We start from the raw sequence: 25,282 nt of genomic DNA, 5'->3' as shown, positions 1-25,282 counted from the left end.
CTCTGTCTGCTTGTGCTCTCTCTCTGTCTCTCTGTCAAATAAATAAATAAAATCTTTTAAAAAAAATATCTCATAAGAGTAAAGTTTCAATCACTTACAAGTTGCTTTCTTCATTGATGTGACGGGACCTGACATCTTCACAAAACCTATACTTTGAAAAGCATGAAGGCAAAAAGTTCCAAATTATTCTGGTCAAAACACAAAAATGCCATCCTCATTTCACACCACAATCCTACCCTCCCTCCCCAGCACAGATAAATTGCTGAAAGCAGCAAAAACAGAAGAGAGAAACAAATTACTCATGATATATGAGAGTATTGATATAAATAGTAATTGACTAATGTCGAAAAGAGGATACATTTAGTCTGAATCCTAGAAAAACTTTTTGATTGAGAATAATCCAGAGTGAATCAATTTGCCTGGCAAAGTAATGAGAACAGAGTCATTGCTCATCCACGGTCTATAAAGAATCCTCTGATGTTTGAAAAATGCACAAACTTAAATATTATTTTATCTTAAGATTGCCCATGTTTTATGTTATAAAGATGCAAACAATTTTTGTGACACAAATTTTCACTTATTTTCTATTTAAAAATCAGAAAGCTCTTACCCCATATTCAACCCTCTCATTTGACCACATCTATTCACAATGTTTGTATAATCTCTTTTAAAGTGCTTTAGCTCAATTGATGTGGTGATCTTGTGCTCTCCCAGCTGGGCCTAAGCCACAAAAATATAAAAAATAAAAAATAAAAAAATTAAGTGCATTAGCTCATAATTAATAAGGAAACAATTCTAAAATTTCAGAAATACAAGCCATATGTTACAAGGGAATGTATTGATTTAATAGTATTTCCATGTCTTTGTCAATGATTCATATATTTAATGAAACAGAAAAATTTTAAACAACACATATATATCTAAATGACAACAGAGCAACAGAAATGTATCGATATAAATTAAGAAACTTGGGGGGCGCCTGGGTGGCTGAGTTGGTTGAGCAACTGCCTTCGGCTCAGGTCATGATCCTGGAGTCCCGGGATCGAGTCCTGCATCGGGCTCCCTGCTGAGCAGGGAGTCTGCTTCTCCCTCTGACGCTCCCCCCTCTCATGTCCCCTCTCTCTCTCATTCTCTCTCTCAAATAAATAAATAAAATCGTTAAATAAATAAAAATAAATTAAGAAACTTGGAACTACATGGAAAATTGACTTTTTAAAAAAATTTCATGTATATGATTGGCATCTTGAAACAGAGTCGCCATATTTTTACAAAAAGCAAAATGCAAACTTTTGATTTTACTTATACACAAAGAATAATGCACTCTTCTTTGTTTGATATATATCAATGTATCATTTTAAATATTTAGACAAAGAAAGCAAATCCTAAACACATTTACTCTTTGAGTCTCTCTGTTTGACCTCTGACATAATACCATTTCTTGACTTGGAATCCTTGACACCAAAGGCATGTACATTTATTTATAAACTATGTCCTACTAACTTTAAATCATTTACCCTTAGAAAAATCTTTCTAAATTCAGATTTACCTTTTAGGTGAAATTAAAATTTGAATTTAGAAAAGCAAGAGCTACACAAATGTGAATTCCTTCCACTTCCATTTGAATGTTGATAATTTCTTTTATTTATAGACATACAAGACAATGGTCAGTAGAGTATTGTCATAATTTTATGAAGAGAACATTTATAATATCTATAACATTGAAAACAGAAAAATTCTAACCTTGATTTGAGAAAAAAATAGTTTTGAACCTATTTCCAAAATTGATATTCTAACTTGTGGGTCAAACAGTAAAAATGTAAAATTGCTATTTAGTCATTAAAAACAAAACAAGACATCAGCCAATAAATCCCCTACTCTAGAATTTCAAACTATAAAGAAGTGGTATTCCCACTACCAGTCTTCACTGAGCAACAAAAGAGTGTTAAATATTCAAAAATAAATGTTTCCCATCCTCTGGAAAAAATATGAATATTAGTGACGCCTGACAAGAATGGCCTTTGCTCTGTTTAACATTTAATCAAGTAGTTAATATTAAAACTGGAGACAGAAAAGATGTGTTGAAAGCAGTTACTTGTATATTGAGATTTGGAGAAAACTACATGTGGTTTCCATTGTCCCATAGCCAACATTTTGGAATTTCTTACAGAATGATATATTTACATTTCTCAAAACTGAAAAAGTCTGCCTTCTTATTGAAGTTTACCATATGTCAAAACACTTCAAAAGCTAAATATTTTATATAAAGAGGGAGAAACTGACTAATCTATAATGCATATAAGATTAACCAAAGGAAATTTGAGAATGTCAAAAGCAGTGTTCTAGCTGTCAGTTAATTAATACTTGAGTAATCCTTGATAAATCATAACCAATGTTTTCATTTATATCTATCAAATATGTTCATTATATTCTCATACAGTTTATTAATTCAGTAACTTATGTGTAAAAGTTAGTAAGATATCTGTAACATTACATTTTAACTAATGCAAGGGTACTCAATACAAGATCTTCATATTTATTCAATTAACTGAACTCTATCAGTAAACACAATGACCTCGGGGCCTAACTCATAAAAAATGCATTATTTACATGGAATCTTCTTGAATTTGATTCAAAAACTAATTATAAAGCAAACTTTTCTCAGTTTATGTACATAACAATTACCCCCAAACCCTTGAAAGCAAATGTTATTAAACTCTGCTCACCTACATCAACGAGATGATGGAAGCATCAAAAACTTCAATCTGTATACAAAGGCTGCATGAATCAACTTACTGTACATGCACAGACACTTTCCTGTTCTGTAAGGCATGCTGTTGCAAGTATAATATCCATTTAACATATGGTAAAGATGGGGAATTGTAAAATGCACCCAGGGAAAAAAAAAACAGCTAATGACAAAGAGCAGGTAAGTGAATACTTCAAATCTCAAAACATATACCAATCATCAAGTCTGAATAACATCTCTCCCAGGATATGAACAAAAATGACTAACACAGATTTTATTGCTTGCATCTTTTAAATCATAACAACTGAAAAGATTATATATAGATCTAATCCAAGTGAACCTAGAGTCACAACGTGTTACTACTGGAAGAATAATTGTATCAGATGGCTAGCTAATAAGTATTTTATCAAGATTTGGCAAATAAAGTTGAGAAAGGAAATTCTAAAAGGTGACAGAATCATGGACAATAATAATGGAGACTTATAAAACACATTCCGTGCTTGATAAAGCAGTTGACTTCTTGAGAGAACTATAAAATTATCAGGGAAAGGAGAGCAGATGTTACACATTTGGACTTTGTAAAGCATTTGATGCACTACTTCATGAAAAGTGACTTGAAAAATTATTCCAAATTGGCTTGGATCTGATCAGTGTCACACAGATTGAAAACTGCTTGAAAATCAGTAAACAAAAGATCATAACAAATGGCCATATATCCATTTGGGGTAGGGCTCAGCCACTGGAATTGGTGTTAAATCTGGTCTTAGTTAATGCTCTTATGAATAGCTTTTTTTTTAAATAAACAATTTTAATAGAATTTTCAAGTGCTGCTGCATTGAAAGACAATGCTTACAAAAGAAAAAATTGAAAATAATAAAGTTACAAAGAAAATATTTAAATACTCAAGAGATAATGTGAACTTTAGCATGTAAAAATTCACTGCAGAAAGTAAGATGTGACTACACGAGAGTGATACTGATTTTTTTTAACATAGATACCAGAACTTACAGATCCAAGTAAATCTTGTCCTTCAAAGTCATCACCCTGAGAAACCAAACACTTAGTCCAGCAATACTGTCAATGTTCAAAATGTTTTTGGGAATTCATCTTCGAAATTGTGTTAAGCAAATCAGTGCCAGTAAACTTTAGTGCCCTTTGTGAGCCATATAAGAAAAGGTGTCATCACAAAACAGCCATGCTTAATTTTTTCCTACACTTCATTTGTAATAAAAATTTATATTCCCCAGCTTCTTCATCAGACTTAATGCCAAACAGTCTTTGGCTAGTTCTAAAGATTAAAACCACCCTCAGAGAACTAAGATTTGTCTCCAGTAAAATTATCTGAAAGAATACACTATAGATACATTTTTTTCACAGGCTTATTCATTCTACCAACACTTCCTGAAAATCTGTTCTATGTCTGTCTCTACTCTATGACTCTGGAGAGGCTACAAAAAGTAACAATTCATGCCCTCAAGGTGCTCACATTCTAGTTGGAGGAGGCAATCACAGAAATAATTACACTACAGTGTAATGAAGCTTTGGTAGCTATATGCTCAAAATTCTATCATAGTGCAAAGGGGATCTAGAGGGGCATTCTAGCAGAAGCCTAAATTCCACACCAGTATAATATTCAGGAGCCAGTGGATGCTCCAATGAGAGCAGAGGGTAAGTGGTGGCGCAGTGTCAGGAGAAGACGCAGAAAAAATAGTAGAAGGTCAGATTAAATGTCATACTGAAGAGTCAGAACTTCATTTTCTAGGTATTCTCCCCAAAAATAAGTTAGGGAATCACATGATCTGATCTTGATTTTAGGAAAATAATTAGGGGCCATGAGATGAAAAATGGATTTGAGGAAGGACAAACAAGAATCTCAGAGGACAGTTAGAGGGTTTTTGCATTCCACTCTAAGGGCCTTGGCCTCCACCACTTCACTCAAACTGCCTTATCAAGGTCACCAATGACCTGTACAATGGTCACCAATGACCTGTACAATGGCTCAGTCCTCACTCCCTCTCCCTCGATGCACTTTTTGCACTGGGCTCCCAAGACACTGGGCTCTTTTCTTCCTACCTTGTTAGGAGGTCATACTTAGTCTCCATTTGCTGGTTTCTACTCTTCTCCCCAGCCTCTTCATAATGGAGCACTCCAGGCCTCAATCTCTGATTCTCTTCCCTTTACTCAGTTTTTTGGTGATAACATCCAGGCTCGTGACTTCAAGTGCATTCTATATAAATCCAGAAATAACCCAAATGTCCATCAGTGTGAGAGCAAATGCATACACTGGTATGTGAACTCAGTAGAATATTACACAGCAGTCAAATGAATTACAGTGACCTGCAACAATATGAGTGAATCTTAACAGATACAAGAACAAACAAATATAGGAAGGTAAAGGCATGCAATCTGTAGCCACACATATAAAGATGTATCAATTCAGAGGAGGTAAAGGGAAACAAAATGTTTAGATTTGGATATATTACAAGGGCCTCAGTAAATGACCGACACAGACCACAAAAGAAAACAAAATCAGAAAGAGGAAAAGAAGAAAAGGGAAAAAAAAGTTGTGACTATATTAAAGAAGGTAAACATTTGTTCTAATTCCATATTATATAATTATTAGTACAAAGATACAATTTAGGAAAGAAAATTGGAGTAGTGCCAAATATTATTCATCTTTTTAAGAAGGAAATTTAAGTCTCAGTCTGTGCATTTCCTGAATGCACACCCCAGGAGGATGTGCCTCCACACTGGGCACTGCCCACTTCCCCATGCAAAAGCATACCTCTCCTCCCAGCTTTACAGATATTACCAAGATGCCCTAACTCCTCTGACCATTTGTATCTTCCTCTCTATCTCTCATTAACTATCAGTGCCAGGCCTACACTCAATCCTCAAATGTTTATTGAATACTTTGAACTTCAACTGTAACTGGACTTCTCTCCTTAAGATTTCAAAGAATGTTTAAGAATGTATATATATATATATATAGCATCCCAAATCATTCCAAGGATTATTCTTCACTAAAACAGCTGTTGAAGCATATGATATATGGATATCACAGGGTTTGGTGAGTAAAGGTCTCCTAAGTTTAGCCAACCTACTCATCTCTTTTTCTTTAGTCTTTCTAGCACTTACCACTTGCCCTGCATCCCATCCCCACCCCATGTCAACCATACCCTTCCCTCCCTTTCAACTACCACTGCCTTCAACAGTCAGACTCCAAGGGGAAATCAAAAAAGGAGATAGTCTGACAAGTTAACATAGAAAGGGTGGGCGGGAAGAGTCCAAGGCATATAGTAGGTTTTTAATAAGTATCTAATCAGTAAATGAATAAATGAGTTAGGTACAACTAGACTTCTAGAATGAGAAATTTGGAAGAGCGAAGGAGGATAGAAGGATGAGCTGGAAGAGGTGGGAGGTTGCTCAAGACAAAAACATGAATGCTTTTCATAGAGTGAGTAGAAAAAGAAAATTTCTCCCCCCAAGTAGTGAAGAGCTAGTGAGGAGATAGTCATGGAAATTGGCACTATTTAGTAGAATTTTCTCCCCATTCTATAGCCTACATTTCAGTCAGTCAAAGAGTGTAACCAAGCTTCTTTGTTTGTTCAGCCCACTGACATGCTGTGTAGCTCATTTGGTACCCAAATAGATGGGATGAAAAATATGAAGGTGGGGGGGAGGGCAGGGGGTAGAGTAAGTGGAACAAGGCCAAACCCACCTCCTTGCTCCACTAACCTCAGAAGTTATCATGTTATCCAGCAATTTCTAACCCCACTTGATTCCATGGACAGCTCTCTGGTGAGGATAGATCATGGCATGAAAGGTAGAATCAGAGCTATGCCCAGAGCCACTGCTTTGTCACTGATACAACTGCAAACATTCCAGAAATGAATCTTCCCCTGCCTGTCAGGACCCATCTATTCTAATTCTCCACCCTGATCTTGGAAAAGTACAAAAAGGACCAATTACCCTCCGAGTTAGTCAGAGCCTCATTTGTACTCAATGAGAAATCACACACACAGGCACACAACTCCTCCAACAGCATGACGGGTGCTGACTATTAACCTAGATCAATAGTCTCAACAGAAAAGGTCAAAGGTCCAATGGGCTCTGGGAACCCCAGACCACATTACTCTCCACCTTGACCAACTTGACAGACAAGCTCAAATTGCTCAGGCTGTTCCCTTTTAGAACATTAGCAAACAACTTCAGAGCTTGAAACTAATCATCCTTTTCTCTACATTGAATACTAGAAAAAAAAAGTAAATAATAACAAGAAGATGACAAAGGAGAATAAAGCAAGACAAAGATTTTCACTGCTGACTAACTTTTCATACAGGAATACACATAATTTTGCAGACTGCCTCTGTAGGCTCCATTTTATAATAATAAGATCTGTGGGGCACTCTGCTGAATGGCATATGAAGATCTCTATGCCTGAGTGAGAGCATACTCTAGGGTATGGCAAAGCATCCCAGCCCTGAGTTTTGGGGGACTCATGCTACTGAACAGGCTCAGAAGGCCCGCTGGCATTAAAAATTGACCAGAGGCTCTTATACATACAAATAGCTCAGAAATCTCCTATATTTATTGCCTATAGCTGCAGTAATACGTTTCCACAAACTTAGTGCCTTAAAACAACACAAATTAATTATCTTACAGTTCTATAGGTTAGAAGCCCAACACAGATTTCACTGGGCTAAAATCAAGGTGTTGGCAGGGTGGCATTTGCTGTGTGGCAAATTCCTGTCTTTGCCTTTCCCAGCTTCTGGAGGCCCCCAGCATTCCTTGACTCCTCCATCTTCAAAAACAGCAGTGTTGCATCTCTCACCAATTCTTCCTTAGTCCTATCTCTCTCGAAGTCTCTGCTTTGGCCTCTCACTTTCACTTCTTCTAAAAACCCTTTTAATAATAATGGGCCCACTTGAAGAGTCCAGGATAATCTCCCTATTTTAAAGTCAGCTGATTAGCAACCTTAATTCCACTGCAACCTTAACTTCCCTTTGCCATATAACCTCTTTATATATCACAGGGATTCAAATGCAGATATTTTGGGGGGGGCCTTTATTCTGTCAATCACACTTCCAAGTCTATCTACTCCCAAGGCAATGGAGGACTAGGAGCAGTCTCTCTTTCTAAGTCTTCCTTTGATGACTAGTTCCACCTAATTTCACCTGTCTAAAAAGTTTTGGAAGGGGGTCTAGACCTAAAACTCCCCCAGAGAGGGTCCTGGACCCTTTTAAACGAGCACTGGGCAAGGCTAAGTTTTAAGGGAAACTATGTAAGCCTCAAAAGAAACACAACTGCTGACAAGTGAGAATTTCAGTAAATAAATATATTGCCCACAAGACAGGTAATTACATTTTAAACCACTAATGCCAATAAATGTAATACAAAACACAATGTAGCATGAGTACTGAAAATTTGGATAGCTTGATTGACTTTTGAAATCATTTTTAAGGGTAGTTTATTTTCTTCTTCCTTAGCACGGAAGCATAAAAAATGTACTCAATAAATAAGCAAACGGAAGGACAATCAATCTAATATCAAGGTGACTAGAGAGTTAATGCCAGGTCTCGATTTGTATGCTGACATTCCGGACTACAGAGGACTGAAGGTCAGAGAATCTGGATAATCTTTGTATCAGGAATGCCCTTGAGTTAACAGGGAGAAAGAACCTTCTCTACTCTATACAAAGGGCAGATCTAAAGTTATAGTCCTTCAAAAATTCTATCTAAAGAAAGTTCTGCAAGATTTGAGGAAAGTTTTATCCCAAACTCCAGGCCACACAACATATCCGCACATGCTCAATATCCATCCATAATGAGGAACTGAAATAAATATGCACACCACCTCCAATAGTTTACCAAACTGTTTCTAAGCACAGACGGGTAAATTCAAAATCCTCTCTATGTGATGATAATTTGAAAGAAAAGCAATAGAAGTATAGAAGAGAAGTACATTAGTAGAAAACCTACATATGCCAGGCACATTACCCATCTTATTTAATTTGATCCTTACAACAACCTGCAGGATGTGTGGTACAGGACACGAAGAGGACATGGGCTCTAGGGAGCTAAGAAAATTCCTGAAACTTCACATCTAATTAATTCGTGATAAAGTTGAGATTTGAACTCAGGAAAATCTTCCTCTAAAGATTAGTCATATACCAATGACATCACACTGACTTCCAAATGAAGATGTGTAAAAAAGTGCTCTGAGCTCTTACTAGATATTATATAACATATACATGAGGCAAGTGTAAGTGATATATCTAAATTTAGGTATTGGAAAGAAGTCGCTCTTCATTTAATCTGTAACTAGGACTCAACTGTTCATTTAACAGGTCCTTATAATAATAATTAAATATTCCTTCCTTTGTATTGCATGTGTTTGATGGTTGGTCAGCTGCCTTTGAGTCTTTGGCATTTTATTGCTAATGCTCTGCAAACATGGACAGCCTAAGAAAATGCAGATGGTCCTATGGAACACAAACCATGGCAACATATGGTATGCATTTAATGCTAACAAAGTGTGTTTCTTAACCTCTGGGTGTCGCCCCACCATTCCTTTAAAAGGCTACTCATTTCCAAAAAAAGATTCCATTTCCAAAAACAGGACAACAGGCCCCACATGTGTCGTACGGCCATTCAGATGCACATAATGTGTCTGAATGCCTTTAAGCAAGTGCATTTAACACATGTTTCCTAGCACTATCATATGTAGTTATGAACTGTCCCCCCCCAGATGGTAAGCCCCTTGAGGGCCAGTGTCATGCTTGATATTTCACCTTATTAGCTGTACATGGCAGAGTAACAATACTATCTGTCATGTATATAGCACCACGCAACCTATAAATTGCTCTTATGGGTAAGACCCCTAACTACATTGTGACAGTTGCCACAGCTTCCACATGAGGCTGGCAGAGGCTAAGCAATTAGCTAGAATCACAAACTAATAGATAATGTTTTCCTCTGGCCCATGACAGAAAAGTATTCATTCCTTGCATTGCACTGCTTTTTTTTTCTTCCTCTAAGATTTTATTACAAGAATTAATGCCTATTGATCTTTTTATTAAGATAAATATCATATATTGCTTACATATACATGTGCAAGGCACTGTTCATAGGGCTTCCCATATACTAACTCATCTAATCCTAACACCCCCCCCATGAAATAGATGCTGTTTTATCCCCATTTCACAGATGAGGAAACTGAGGCACAGAGAGATTAATCCATCCAAACTCACAAAACTGGTAAGTGGCAACAGTGAGGTTTGAATCCAGAAAGTCTGGCTCCAGAGTCTGTGCCTATAACTTATTCTGCCTGAATAAGAATCTACAAAGATCCTTGCTCAGGACATGTGAGTGGTTGTTCAACAAGGTGGGGAAATGTGTGTTTACTCCTCTTTATGTGATTTATTTGATTATATTCTAAAACCTTCCTTCATGCCACTAGAACTACATGTAAGTACTATACTAAATTTTCCTGTACTGAAAGCATATGCGATGGTTACCTTCACTGACACATAAAATACCCAAAACAAAATACCCCAAGACTTGAGGATTTTTTGTTCTATGAATTAGAGACATGAAAGGATTGCCTCGGCATCAGAAGTGTTACAAGCTCACATCTGTAAGAATTTCTTGGAGATTTCCATATTTCTTATACAGGAATGTTCCCTGTTTGAAATATTTCAGTGTTCACTCTATATCTGAGTTTGAAAATTATCTAATCCTTTTTAATTTTCCACTACTTTTTCTCCACACATAGGACAAGCACTTGCTTTCAGTATGATGTTTAACACTTTTTATGTTTTTATTTCAGTCAGCTTGAAAACATGCTAGTAAACATGCAAACATATTGTAAAGGTTTAAAATTCGGGGTGTATATACATATATCAACAGGAGTTATGAATTATGTATATCTGAGCCTATATAAATTAGATTTTGAAGAACAAGCATCAGAGTACTCAGGCAGGTCATAATAAGAGATTCCATCTGAAATGTAGAAACTACCTTGAATAAATTATCCATAAGTTAACACTCTCATTACAATGACATATTTATTATTTCTGGGTTGTGATGTTCCTTTAATGCACTCTGATTAACTGTTCTAATGGCACTTTAAGAAATCATTTCAGATTTTTTCCCCATTGAAATTTAGCACACTTTATTTACATTTGAACTAAAATAATTTAAAATAATGCAACATTAAAAACAATCACCCACTTCCCAATGTAGAATACCATTTTCTTCTGCCCAGAAACATTTAATTAAAGCAGGATATAACTTTAGTAATATTTTCACACCGAATGACTCTAAAATTAATAGTCACTTGTAAGACTGTTTAAAAATTGGGAGACTGACAATGAAAACAATCTTAAATGCTTTGTTTATGTGACGAAAAGGAGTGATCCTTTAATTCCCTCACACACATTAAACTGATTTCACAGAGTTTCTGTACTGGTGTTTAACATAGTCAAGTGCTTGAGGTTACAATGAATAAACAATCTTGAGATCTTATTGCAAATGTTTGCAATTTATGATGTAAACTGATTTGTGAAAAAATAACAGGATCCATGTCACTGAAGCCAAAAAGACATTTTTCAGAAATCAAAATAGTTCCGAAATTTGAGCACTGCGTTATATTAAAGTATTACCATCTGAGGATCTACAAAGTTTGTAAGTGTGGGGAAAAACTCAAAATAGATATTTATCAATTCAGCTTCGAGCAAAGGCCTCAGATCTTACCGGGCCCTTCTGTATCATAAGGTCCTTAATACTAATGTCTTGGATAATCTCTTTTAACTCGGTTTTCCCCTGTCAGGGATTTTGTAGCTCGGGAAGGTTTTGCACACCTTGAAAGATGGGGGCGGTGGGGGGGGAGGGAGTGGCGAAATCTCTATTAATTGTTTATTACGATTATTGAGTTTCTACCAAAACGACGTGCATGTTGGGCCTTATTTGAATTTAAAGTGAAGATTCTTCGGACCCTTTCTCAGAGCGACTGTGGAAACCCTGGGTTTGGAATCTCTCCCTCACACACCCAGGCGCCTGCGGGCGAGTTTGGGCGGTGGCGCGGGGGACGGCCCAGGGGGAGCGTGCGTGGGAGGCCGGGCCCGAGGGACGCAGCCCCACCCGCCAGGAGAGGCGGCCTCGGCCCTCGCTGAGTCTCGGGAGAGCGGACACCCCAGACGCTGGGTCCCACAGGCCGCGCCCAGCTCAAGTACCGCCGACCGGGCCAAGAAACTGGCCTTTCTCGCCTGGCCTGGCCACTTCCGCGGGCTCCCGGGCCTTCCCCGCTCCCGCCGGGGCCCCGGCCCCGCGGTTGCGGCGCCCAGCCCACCCGGCTCCTGCTGCCGGGAACGTTCCAGGCCGACCTAGGCCGTGCTGCCGCGCCCCAGTCCTGGTGACCCGGGCCTCGCCTGCCGGGGCCCAGACGTACCTGCTTCCTTTGACCTCAAGCTTCCCCCGAGCTAAGCTGCGGGGACAGGCTGGGTTTCGCGTCGGATGTAGGCTGGACCCGGGACGGAACATCTAACTCCACGGGCCCCAAGTTCTCCCGTGACCTCCGACTTCCCTTGGGGTGCCCGTAGAAATGTCCGAAACCGCATGGGGGGCTCCAGCAGGGTTGCGGCTGGGAGCCTGCGTGTTCGGACCCTTGGGCCCGGCGCCGACGGGAGCTCGCCGGAGGCCACCCCGCCAAGGCGGGCGGCTCGGCGCTGCCGATTCAAGGTGCACCCCGCCCCTAGGCAGATGTTTATTAGGAAAACTAAGGACAGCTAAGAGACCTGTCAACTTGTCAACTAGGAGACTTGCAAGGCCTGGGCGCTGAATACGGCCCAAGTCCTGTTCAGTGGTCTTTGAAAGCTAAAAAGATAAATATAAAGATATAACCCACGTCTACTCAGACGAACAGCTTTGAGTGTGAGAGCTCAACCCCGGAGAAGGCCGGGTGGGGACGACGGGAGCACTACTGGAAGACGCGGGGCTTTGTCGAAGGGGTGAGGAGGGTATGCGTCCTCCGGCCCAAAGAGGGCCCCAAGGGGCACTCAGGACACCCTTGATTATCTCGGAGGATGCCCCCATCCCCAGAACCCGCGCGGAAAAAGAAGGTCCTGTCCCTGGCCTGGCCGGGGCCGCGTCTTCAGAGTCTCTACCCACCCCTCAACAGGCAGCGCTTTCGGGTTTTACTAGTGAGATTTCTTCCGGGAGAAAGGGGCAGGGAGAGGCGGGAGGGAGGGATGGTATCCCCGGTATTCTAAGGACGGCTAGGACCCGGCTTTTCCTAAATAGGGCCCTTGCTTCTACCTTTTCCTAGATTTAACCAACGAAAAATCTGCTTGGGCCAAAGCGCTAAATTGGAGTGTGGAGGTGGGGAATCCGCCCTTCCCAGAGCCCCAATTCCCCTCCGCGGCTTTTACCCACTCCCGAACATTCACTGCTTGCTTGGGGAGGGTCGTCGACCAGGGATCGAGTGTCCATTATGCCACAATTAATCCAGGTAGATTTCGCACCGTGTGATCCCGCTTCTTTCTCCCCAAACTGCTCCCCGAAAAACTTCACGGGTGGAAGTGCATCAAAATGAAGAATGAGAGTTTGTCTTAGGGAGTCTATTTTATCTTATTTTACATATTATCTGTTCCTTTATTGATTTGGTGTAAAATCAATCCGGTTTCTATGCTGGGTGGATGAAAAGGGGGTGGGGGTTGCGCTCAGCGGTATCTAGAGCCACAGAGCCACCATTCTCACGGCCCCTTAATAGCTGCAGGTAGAAGCAGAGGCAAGAGCTTTTCTAAGTTGATGTAGTCGAGAGAGAGAGATACACATTAAACAAAAAGGAAGAAGGAATGACTATCCCGGATAGTTTAATAGTAACAGGAACAAAGATGACGCGAATCCCATCAAATGAAACAATACTATTTTCATTCAATTGATCGCAAAGTGTCTTCAATAACTTGGCACTTATTTAAAAGGTTTAACAGAGGTGAAATCGAAACATTTTGTACCAACAACACATCATGAAATAACAGCATCTTCTTCTGTTTAAAATAACTTAATACCCTAGAAAAAAATATGGCAAATATAAATAACTTTGTTTTCATGGAGAACAAATAGTTACAAAGCTCAACCGCATACCAAAGTTCAGTTAAAAGAGCTTTTCCTCTTTCTTGTAAATTAGAAAAAAAAAAACTAAGGAGGCTTTCTAGTGATTGGGATACAGATTGCTTAGTCCAGGGTACCCCAGTTTAAATAGTTACATGAATTGAAACAAAAAAATTACTTGAATATACACCTTTGTGAGATAAAATGCAAATGTTGAAAGTCAACCATCAGTTCACACATTATAGCCAAAATAAACTTTGTTCGTGTGTATCAACATATTTTACACAAACCTACTGCCTGTATCTAGTTGGGTATTATTTAAGGTGAGTGTGACAGGATAGAGAGGGGGAAATAAAGCAAGGTTCCCAAATAGGACATCAGGAAATCAGCAGGAGGGAATACAAGAAAGGAGGAAGGAGAGGGGACTATCACTGATTGAGCGCCTACTATGTGCCAGGAGCCGTGTGAGGCGCTGTACCTTTATTATTTCATTTGGTCTTTTCTTTTTCCTTTCCCCACATTTTCTGCCTGCCTCCGTCTTCTTGGGACAGAGTGTAAACTTTTTCCCTTCCGACCTTTTTCTTTTGTCCGACAGGATCAAAGACGGGGCAAAAATTATAGATTTCATATACATCAATTTCCAGATGCTTTTGGTATTGTTTTTCATACTGAAGATGAAAATGGAGTAAGTGCATGTGAGTAAAGCAGGGAGCAGGGAGACACCGTCAATGGAATACAAGTAACATGCAAAACCGGAATTTACTGTCAGCAGTCTGGACAGTGCTGCCATAATAATTTCTCAGAGAAATCATTGTCTGTGATAACATTTTTTGTATTAATATCATTTTTTCCCTCTCCTCGTTTTTATACTGTCTTCCCTCTTCTTACTCTTCCATACGTGGTGGTTTTTAACTCAAAGCATCTGATTCAACGTAAAAGGAGGCCCGCCTCTCTTATCAAATTTCTTGTATTAAAGTGAACTTCGCAGAAAAAGGTCAGTTTCAAAACCTGTGAACTTCCCAGCTGCGCACTTTTTAAATCTTAATTCTTTAAATAAGTATACCTCTTCCTTCTGTTTTGCCTTTTTTAGCCCATTAAAAAAAACATACACTTTAAGTTGATACTCCCCCCTCCCCAGTTCTCTCGAGATTCGTCCGGGTTATTTTTCCATATTTTTAAATGTATAAAATACTTTAATTTTTTTAAAATTTGTTTTTGTTCCTTGGTTCTTTCTCCGGTTTCAACTTCTGCCAAATAGCAGTAAGTTCCCTTTCTCTTTTTTCTTTCTGGTTTGTCTTTTCTACTTTTTATTTTTATTTTTTTGCTCATTTTTTATTAACAGGATTTTTATTTCTACGCAAGAGAGTCCATCGTTGCAGCTTTGCCGTGAGCCACACTCCGCTGTCCCAGCGCTCCCTTGTTCAGTCTCTCTCCAGACTTCCCGAAAACTTGCCCCTATGAAGCCGAATTCTACGCCTTGGGTAGATGAATGGTCAGGAGCCACAGAGCTGGTGCGCCTAGTGGGATCCAAGGTCCCGCGCGAAGTCTCGTCCTCCGAGTCCGGGATGTGGAAGGCGGCAAAGGCCGATCAGCGGGGTGGAAAGAGGGTCGGTTCCGGAGGTCCGGAGGGGTTAAACGGAAAAGCAGCGGGGCACGGAGGATTTGCAGGGTGCGTGCCGCGCTGGAGGCGCGACGTTGGTGCTGGCGTTGGCGTCACAGACCCAGGGCGGCAGCGTGCTTTTTGGCTTTCAGTCTGAGATCGGCGATGCTGGAGTTCTTGCTGGTGGTCTTGGCTGCGGCGGCGGCAGCCACCACTGAGGCGGCGGAGGCTGAGTCCGCGGCGAGCGTGGCTAGCGGCAGTCCGAAGGGCGGCGCCGGGAACATCATATAGGGCGCGTGCGCGGCCAGGTGCGGGTGCAGGTGGTGGTGCGCGTGCGCCACGGCGCTGTCCAGCTGCAGCTGCGCCTGAACCTGAAAGGACAAGGGCGTCACGTTGCAATGACTATCCTAGGGTGACAACAGAATAGAAACAGAGCATTAACGGCGTCCAGCTTGGCGAGGGGGAAGGCTGGGGCTGGGGACAGGAGAGGGGAGTTTGGCTGACCTTCTCAGTCTGTTACTGAATCTGGGGCGCCACCGGGATACGCCGGTGCGCCAGAGTCTCTGCAACTCTTCAGCACGCCTTATCTCCCTTGGCCCTAGGGGACTCCTGTCTGCAGGAATGTGGCCGCCCCCCGCGGGAGCTGGGCCCATCAGAGGGCAACATTGCTATTGTGTTAAAACATCGCCCTCCTCAAAATTACAAAATAATTTGGAAAGGCTCTCTTGATGTCATCATACACCTCTTACCCATTAAAGCACTGAAGTACTAACAAGCAAACTATAAAACTTTTCCCTGTCACTTGGGGAAATTATTGCATCTTCATCACAATTGGCACAATTGTTAGTACTTCTAACCTTTACTGCTATAACAATTACCCTTGTTATAAAGCAGATCTTCTCAAAAATGCAGATTCTGATTCAGAAGGTCTGCATTGGGACCTGAGATTCTGCATTTCTAAAAATCTCCCAGGTGGTGCTGGTGCTGCAGGCCTGCAGATCACTTTCTGAGTAGTAAGGGTCTCCTTTTTAGATCCCACTCTCTCTCCAATCATTCTCTCTTGCTTCAAAAGCCTAGCATTGGGATGCTAGCTAGAGTCCTGTGGTGCCAAGAGAGCTAAGATCTCCCTAACAGTAACCGTCAATACATGGGTACACCCGTGTGTCTCCTCAGTCCAGGGTGCTGCCAACTGAGAGCTAATTCTTGACTTCACAGCCCTACCAAGCAGGGGTCCCAGCTGAGGAGGAGGAAGGTCAGGCACTGGTTGGGTAAGGATTGAGCCCTTAGGCTTGGAGAGCAGGAGTGTTCAGAGCACTGGGATTTCCCAGGATTAAATCATTGCTGCAGGCTGTCCTTTTAAAATGTAGTCTTAAAGGTTTCTTTATGCCTAAGAAAGGGATTGCAGAGGCACGGCATCCCTGGGAAGACCAAGGCTTCCCTCTCTACTAGAGATGAAGCTTTGTTTGCAGAGACAGGTTTAAAAAATCAAGTATGAGTTGGAAGTACTTTTATTTATTTACTTTTCTTTTGCCAGAGACATTTAATGTGACTAAGAGGTAGGAAATACCTAGAAAAATATTTAGAAAGTTGCCTTAGAAAACACCTTAGGACTAACCTCTGTAATGGATCTGACAAAATCTTAATCAAAAGGCTTTTCCTTCCTCTCCCCAAGTGCAATCTTTAGTGCATTTTTAAAGGACCAGTTGCTGGCCTCAGGCTTCTGCAGGTTTCCCATGAGGAAAGAAAGGACTAGGCATGTAGGCCTTTGACATTTTATAGGTTTTTAAAGGGGAGTAGATTCACTATATCATCTCAAAATTATTCTTCAACCACATGGACACCAACATGGGACCCAGAGAGAGGGTATATTCAACAATTCAAGCAAAATCCAGGTCTTTTTACAGTTAAAAACAAGATAAAACTGGGCTATACTTGCCTGCTGAAATGGCATCCTTAAAGCACCTACGTTGACATAGGGCGCAACTCTACAAGCTTCAAACTGGCTGGCAGCCCCTATGAGAACACCTGTAAGAAAATGGGGAACAAAACACAATAATGTGAGGTTAATATTTCCAGCACTGTTTTCCAGGGTTCCAAATGATACCAAGACAGAACAAATTCCTTTGGAATTGGACTGTTATCTTCCTAAATAGCTGCCATAATTAAAATAAATGTAATGTACTCCCAAACTTTAGGACTCTCATTAACTGCCTTCAGAGCAGATTTTTAAATAGAGACCATGATAATCTTTCAGAGTTTCTTTCTGACTTTGTATAACAATATTACCCAGTTCTCTTTTTACTTAGAATATCAGATGTCCTTTGAGAAGCATACCTTTATGGAGTTGATTTTCTTGTTTTCTACATTTTGCTCTTCGATTTTGAAACCAAACCTACAAATTGGAAAAATAAAATAAAACCTAGATGTTATGAACTCCTTTAATTACCAAAGTACAATGAAAAAACGTAGTGTTTTAGGCAAGGATTGAGAGATATAGCAAGCAATATTTGAATTATAAAAACACTCTCAATTTCCAAAGTCAAATAATGTAAATGAATGACAAAAGTAGATTTCATAGACTTTTGCAAGATAAATTGTTTCTTGATAAATTACTATTAGTCCTGGTTTCATCTTTCTACATTATAGAGTCCCCAAGGCCTAAAAGTCTCCACGATACCTGATACTAAAGTGATAATGGGTTTAGATGTTTGCCCAGTAAGACCTGAGAAGAATGGGCTCATTAATAGCCTGTAATATTAATTAGCTTCATCTTCAAGAAAAACCAAACACCAAAGCAAATAGTGACTCTGTTTTTTTTTGGCGGGGGGAGATAAGAGTGGGGGAAGAGGTAATTAGTGCCATAAAAGCCTCACTACAAAGAAGTTTAGGATTTCTCTGTTCCTCTGTGCAGCAGAGTGTAACACAGTAGCAGAATAATTGTGCCATTATCATGATAATCTAATTTGCTTCTATAGAAAAAAATCCACTGCTTACATAAGGGTAGTAGAAAATAACCCTAAAATTTAAAGAAAGGTATGAAAAAAATAAAGACCAGTAATAAAGTTCATTTCTTATGAGAAAAAAACAACAACAATAGTTTGTGTAAAGGGGAAGGTAGGAAGGTATGAATCAAGTAACTCCTGGAAACTGTCTTCTCCCAGATATTACCTTCTTAAATAAACTTGCCAACTTTTAGAGGCAGTATGACAGATTTTTAAAAATTCATACAAAGCTTGCTTTTACACTCCAATCATACAGCATTATGTTCCAATAATACAGCATATTGACTGATTCACAAATTAAGGCTTGAAAAAAACTATAAAAGAAAAATATTGCTTCAGAGCTTTTTCTTGTTTTTGAAAGCAAGTGTCATAGTCAATGTAAATCTTCAAAAATTCCCCTGCCATTTAGTGTAATAGAAGGGGAGATTTCATGCCAGGGTGGCATCCTTTGTATAACTCACATGGCCTGAGGCTTCTTGCCTCTTTTTTCCCCCGGAAGAGTTGGAACTGAGATACTAATGCTCATAACTGTAATAATTATCATCGTGTCTTTAAGGGGTTGCTGAGTCTCTAGAGACTTCAGTACACACAGCAAAGCAGCAAAGGCTTAAAAAGGAAGAGCAGAGCCTTCTATTGACGGCTGTGATGACCAAGGCAGCCTATTATTACTTTTCCGCTTCAACGTGACTGCTCTGTTTTTGTCCTGATCCTATTACAAGATGCGGAGAAGCCCCATAAGAATTGCATAGTTTGCTGCAGATGGTGGTCTCTCCGCCCAGAGACCCCGGGAGTATCTGTTACAGTGATACTTTGTAACAGCTGCAGATGTTCAGGCCTAAAACTGCTCCATGTGTTCAAACAAATAATGACCATCATTTTCTCCTATTTTATTATTTGAGCGGAAATACAATCTGAAACATTTAAATGTTTTCTCCATAAAAGTAGAAGGATATCTATGCATATATATATATATGATTTTCTACCTTGAATGCCCCCAAAGCCTATTGCCATTACTTTCACCCCCACAACCAGTAAGAAGACAAAAAATAAAAAAACAAAAAACCTGCTCCAATCCTAACTTCATCATGTAAGGCACTTGTTGGGTGTTGGACTGTGGGAATGCCAATATTAAGATAGTGAGTTGTTTTAAAATCAAGTTTCTGTAGGTTCAGGTTTGCTGTCTTGGTTAAGTGAGGGAACAAAGAGTGACCAAAATGCATTTATTTCTCTACTGTTTTACACACAGTTTGAGATCGACTGCTAACGGCAAACTGTAAATTTCCACACTTAACAGTTGCTAATTTTCTTTATAGTCTGTACATCTATAAACCTAATTGGCATATCCGCTTGGCAACCCTAGACCCCGAGCAGGCCCTCAAGGAAAACCAACTCAGGCGAACAAAATATTCGTTGTAACTTTTAAGGCATCCAGAAGATAAAACGTTTTCTGTGGGATTTTTTTTAAGGCTTATAAAAGTAGGCCCATTAGGATTAAACCACATTAAAGGCATCGTAAGGCGAGGGGGGGTGTGTGGTTTATAGAAACTCTGGGAGCAAGCCCAGCACAGCTTTCTTCTGCTGGGAACATATGTTGGGATGGGGTGGGGGTAGGCTACAGGACTAAGATTTACTTTGGAAAATAAGACCTCTAGTAAAGATATCCCTTCCCTTCTCACCTCACTCCAGACTCTTGAACCCGTGCCCTCAGTGTGTGTCTCCCAAGCTGCCTCTCTAACCCCCGAGTGCCCCTCCTCCACTCCCCGGGCCCTGCCTTGACCTCCTCACAGCTGGATACCTGCACTCGGGCTTCGGACAGCCCCAGCCGTTGGCTCAGTTCCTCGCGCATGAAAGCGTCCGGGTAGTGGGTCTCATCAAAAAGCCTCTCCAGTTCGTTGAGTTGTTCCAGAGTGAAATTGGTCCGACTTCGCCTCTGCTTGATTTTGGTCTGGCCTTCGTCCTCCATCCCTTTCGCATCCTCTTTGCGATCCTTCAGCTCTGGGGACACTGGAGGGGGCACCACAGATAGAGCCACGGGTATGTCCACGTGCGCACACAGAAACACACACACACACACACACACACACACACACGGACAAAAACAACACAGCAAATCCTGTTACCAGATTTGTCTCCAAAAGGATGGAGGATCCTGCCCCCTCCTGGAGTTCCTGGCCAGTCCCTCACCCTGTCCTGAGGAAGAGGATTCTGGAGACGCGAAAAGATCAACTCTGGGCGGCCGCCTGCCCCCGGCTATTCACCCACTCACCCCTTCGCAACTGTAGCCTCAACTCATCTCCTCACTGTCCACTCCACCGTCCCCTGCCCTCCCCCGCCAACCCCAAAACCATTCCACTCAACCTCTCTCGCGCTCACCCTCTCGCACGCACAGAATCAAAAGCACCGCGCCCGGCCAGACACAGAACCCGGTCAGGGCAGAAGGGCGCGTCGAGGCCATGCGCTGGCCTCTCACCGGCTATTCCCAGAGAGCCGGGCCATTCTCAGGCCAGCTCCGGCACCGCTGGCTCTCTGTTTCTCTCAAACTTGCTGCTCTAATTTGGGAACAATTGGGTCCAAGGGTCGCAGCGGCTGAACAAGACCCGGGTGCTGAGCGGTACCGGGATCCGCATCTCAGGGCTTTCGATGCTGACCCAGGGCTCAAGCCTAACCCTGCGGAAGGCCCACGGGCGGCCAGGCAGTCCCTATCCCCCCTGCCGGACACTGGAAGCCTGAGCAGAGGCGCCCACGCCATGTTGACTGCCTGAAGGGCTTGCGGCTCACGCCAGGCCAAAAGGCGAGAGGTAGAAAACTAGCTTCGCGAGGCGCGCGAAATAGACCGCTGCCTCTGTTCTCTCCTTCTTCCTCCTCATTGGAAAGGCGGACTCGACCCTAAATGCTTAAACCCACAGAGATCAACAGGTTCAAGCGGAACATTCGTGATCCTTGGTTTCTATTGGTTGCTCAAAGCCTTTTCATGCATCCAGCAGCTCGGTTGTTTAATAAAATATGCATTTTTTTTCGGCTTTGGATTTGCACACATCCGTTGCTACTTTACTGTCCTTCCTTCTCCTCCCTTTAAAAACAGGAGCTCTGCGAATGTGAGCATACAGAGTCACCCGAGGGATAGGGATATATATGTGAATATATATATATATATATATATATGCCAAGGGGCAGTGATCAGGGGAGCCCATATCAACATAAGCTGCCCTCTGGAACCTTCATCCTCTGCGCCTGAGTCGGAGCCTTGGGTTTTTAAGGAGTCAAAGCTGAGTTTGGATAGTCGAGAGGCTGTTTGCAGTTATTCCTAGCCCAGGATCCCGATCAGCATGGGTGTTAAAAATCATTTCCGGAAGAGCCGGCCTGCAGAGAAATTAATACTTGTCCTGAGCTTGGAAATCAACAATCCCAGGACTGTGTCTGCCCGGGTTCAGACCCTAACCGCGCGATGCGGCGGGCTGGTGTACCCAGGGCCTGGAGCTGCAGACTCACGCCCGGGAGTGAGGTCTGACAGTTGTGCCATCATTTTCCAAATTTGGGAGGATCTGCTACCTGGTCTGGGGGAAGAAGAGCCTCTAGATCCCAGCCCAGTCTAGCATTCTAGCTATGGTGATCTTAAGTGTTGCCCGCATTTCTTGTACTCAGAGTTCGTTTTATGGACATTTGTCCTTCAGCCGGGGAGGAAGCAGATAACATTATAGCAAACATTCGGAGCCAAGTTAATAAGAAAATATTTGCACAGATATTGTAATGAAATTTAAATATGAAAACACATCCTTCAGATTCTACCAAAGGGTTGAGAAGGCTTTGTCTATTTCGTGTCATCCACAGTGGATGCCTCTCAAACTTTTGGAGCTTCAAAGAGAAAGATGTCCACATTTCTACTTGATTAATAGACTTAATAGACTCTATTTCGCCCCCAAATTTCCATTTATTGCCCTAAACAGGAACAGACCGTGTTATAAACAACTTAATTGCTTGCTTAAATATGTGATTCTACGCATGTCACATATTTTCTTAATTGGAAAAATATGGCAGCACACCAGTTACTGCAGGCACCAAGTGCCAGATTAATTTTATTGTTGAACTCTTTTAAATTGGTACAGGACGCTCCACCATTTAGATAAAGCCATTTCCTAACACTTTGCTGGCACCAAAGGATTCCTCACCACCCCCCTCCGACAAAACCAGAGTACTAAGTGATTCGAAACAGCAATGTAATTGTGTAAATATCGAAAAACCAACCAAAAAAAAAAAAAAAAAAGGAGCCTTAACGCGTCTCCAGAGAGAAACAGCCTAGCCTGCTTGGCCCTGTTTAATCTTAACAGCTCAAAGAGAATGAGAAGTTTTGACCTCCAAGATCCGAGAAGCCAGGATCTTCGTCGAGTTCGAGTGGATCTCAGCCGCGGCCCGAAACCCTGGGGCTACCCGAGGGTGAAATCTCTCTCTCTCTCCTCTCTCCTTCCTCTCTTTTTCTTTCTTTCTCAGGCCTAGGAAAGGGGCTCCCTCCAACTAGGCGCTAGATGCGAACCGTAATCCCGCCGCCTGGCCCAGCTGCTGTCAGCACCCCCGCCGCAGCCGGGCCCAGCGAACTTCCCGATCCTCCCGCTGGCCGTCTGGGCTGCCGGCCCATCCTCCGGCTGGTGAAATGCGCTACAGTGGAATGGGAATAGCGGGAGCATCTGAGAAAGACGCGCTCAAACCCCACGCCCCCCGTCTTCACATACACTCGGACCCCACCCACGGCCGTGCACACCACCGGACTTCCACCCCCCTCCATCATCACTCCAGCTTCCAAAGCTGGAGTCCAAGGGCCCTCTCCGCGTCCCGCCCCTCTCCCCGCTGGGCCTCGGGGTCCTCTCCCGCCTGAGAGGAGTCAGGAAGGCGGGAAGGGGAATCGCGGCTGGGGGTTTAGGCCGTTACCCTCGGTGAGCCGCGGGCTGCCCGGCTCCCTGCTTCTCTCAGCGGCGCCCATGTCCAGCTCCCGGACGGGAGAGCGCCCTCCTCCAGCTCCTCCGCCTGCTCCTCCTCCTCCTGCACCTCCTCCGCCTCCTCCGCCTCCGCCTCCGCCTCCTCCTCCGCCGCCGCCTCCGCCGGCCGCCCGGACTGCCGGGCTGCTGCGGTCGTCGCGGCCCGGCTCGGCGCAGCCCGTCGGCTCCTTGGTCCCGCGCAGCGGCCCGCTCTCCAGCACCTCTCGGTACGTGATCGCCTCCTTCTTCTCCTTCACTTTCTGGTCAAAAGACTTAGAGACGAACGCCGTAAGTTCTTCCATCGCCGCCGATGCCGGTCAGCCCCGCGCTCAACCTCTCCCAGCCGAGCCCCGCTCTTTTTTTCCTTCTTCTTTTTTTACTGCTCCAGCCCCCCCAATAATAACACATCAATGGGGCAGGGGGTGGGGGAGGAGCTGGAGGAGGAGGAAGAAGAAGAAGAAGAAAAAGAAGAGAAGAAAGAAGAAAGAGGAGGAGAAGTAGGAGAAAAAGAAGTAAGAAGAGGAGGAGGAGGAGGAGGAGGAGGAGGAGGAAGAAGAAGAAGAGGGAAGGGGCGGGGGCCGCCGGAGGGAAATGGGAACTGATGCTTCCCTGCCGGAGCGCGCTTGTTCAATGTTAAGATCTTTGACAATTCTTCCTGCGGAGAGTTCAGATCTGATAGCAACGCTGCGCTTGAAGTCACTATTTATACTTCGCAAAGGCGGCCCCTTGTTCTGAGTAAATTACCTCCCCTTCGCAACTCGGAGGGAGCCCCTTCCTGGGGAAGCACCCGCACCACTACCTGGGGGTGGGGGAGTGGGGGTTGGGAGGGAGGAAGAGAGGGAGAGAGGGAGAGGGAGAAAAAAGAGAGAGAGAGAGAGAGAGAGAGAGAGAGAGAGAGAGAGAGAGAGATTGAGATTGATTGAGGCTGGAGTCCAGGCAGGCTGGAGCTGGAGTGGGAGGGCAGAGAAGGGGACGGGAGGGGGCGGGAAGAGGAGGCCGGTCCCAGGCCGTCCGGGTTTTCAGATAGCCTCGGCCGCCTGTGCTCCTGGCCATTAATCCAGGATTGACGAGAATCCCTAATTAATTTAATTAGGCGTGGATTTTGCGTTGGTGTCACAATTCAGTTAAACACTGGGGAGCTGAACCTACTCCGCCGGGGCGTGGCCAAGAGGAAACTGACAAGTGCGCGGCGGCTGGAGTCAGTCCGGTATCCCGACTCCGCATCCCACCCCACAACCTCGCACCGCGTCAGGGTGCAGCGCAACTGCTCCTCCCCGCCTTGCTGCCGGGCTTCCTTGACCTGCGTCAGGCGCCCGGCACCCCAGTTCCGTATCCTGACCCTGTGTCCCAATCCTACATCCTCGCTCCTCCCACCCTACAACCCACACAGCCCGGCAACCTGGGTTCACAAACCTGCCCAGAGTCAGGGTCCTTTACGGCTTCCCAGCCCGGCGCGGCTCCTTAAGGAGGCTTCCCGGCTCGCAGCCTGAGCTGAGTCTGGGTCTTCACTAAGCTCGCCCCGGGGAGTTTGTGATTCACCCCACTACTCGCGCCCTGGAGCCCAAGCCGACACCTCTACAGACAAACCCAACTCGTACGGGCCAGTCTATTTAACATATTTCCCGAGCAGCTGTTCCCTGACAGATTCCATTTTAAAGTGTTTCCTTAGCGCCTGGTCAAGGGCAGTTTGACTTCGTTCCCTCTTTGAGGTCTCAGGATCCTGACCCCTTTTCCCTTACAACTCCCTGCACCCGGACCCCTCCCACAATTAACTACAGGAGTTCTTCTTTAGTACCCTCAGAAACATTCTAGTTGATTTCCTAATTTTGAAAAGCAAATTATTTCCTCCCTCTTTG

At 43.1% G+C, this 25,282-nt stretch overlaps 2 protein-coding genes across 3 annotated transcripts in view; one reads left to right on the top strand and one right to left on the bottom strand.

Moving 5' to 3' along the window:
* Nucleotides 1-13,602: 13,602 nt before the first annotated feature.
* Nucleotides 13,603-24,193, bottom strand: SHOX2 (SHOX homeobox 2). Of its 2 annotated transcripts, none has more exons than XM_025879837.2 (5): nt 23,380-24,193; nt 20,255-20,463; nt 17,792-17,849; nt 17,394-17,482; nt 13,603-15,864 (listed from the first exon to the last, which is right to left on the bottom strand). In XM_025879837.2, exons 1-5 carry the CDS (start codon nt 23,726-23,728, stop codon nt 15,571-15,573), a joined length of 999 nt encoding a protein of 332 aa, XP_025735622.1. In that variant the 5' UTR covers nt 23,729-24,193; the 3' UTR covers nt 13,603-15,570. The 2 variants fall into 2 exon arrangements, with proteins under 2 accessions (XP_025735622.1, XP_073754178.1); XM_073898077.1 differs by having other exon boundaries at nt 13,603-15,828.
* Nucleotides 22,980-25,282, top strand: part of RSRC1 (arginine and serine rich coiled-coil 1) — a 429,432-nt gene continuing 427,129 nt past the window's right edge. Inside the window, exons 1-2 of the mRNA XM_073890364.1 lie at nt 22,980-23,099; nt 23,422-23,653. Coding sequence (XP_073746465.1) covers nt 22,980-23,099; nt 23,422-23,653 — 352 coding nt within the window. The remainder of the gene's footprint in view (nt 23,100-23,421; nt 23,654-25,282) is intronic.

Source organism: Callorhinus ursinus, unplaced genomic scaffold, assembly GCF_003265705.2.
Source record: "Callorhinus ursinus isolate GAN/ISIS: 27379988/994484 unplaced genomic scaffold, GSC_fseal_2.0 scaffold1, whole genome shotgun sequence".
NCBI lineage: Eukaryota > Metazoa > Chordata > Mammalia > Carnivora > Otariidae > Callorhinus > Callorhinus ursinus.
Note: the sequence above shows the minus strand (reverse complement) of the source record. Positions and strands in the feature narration are given on the sequence as shown.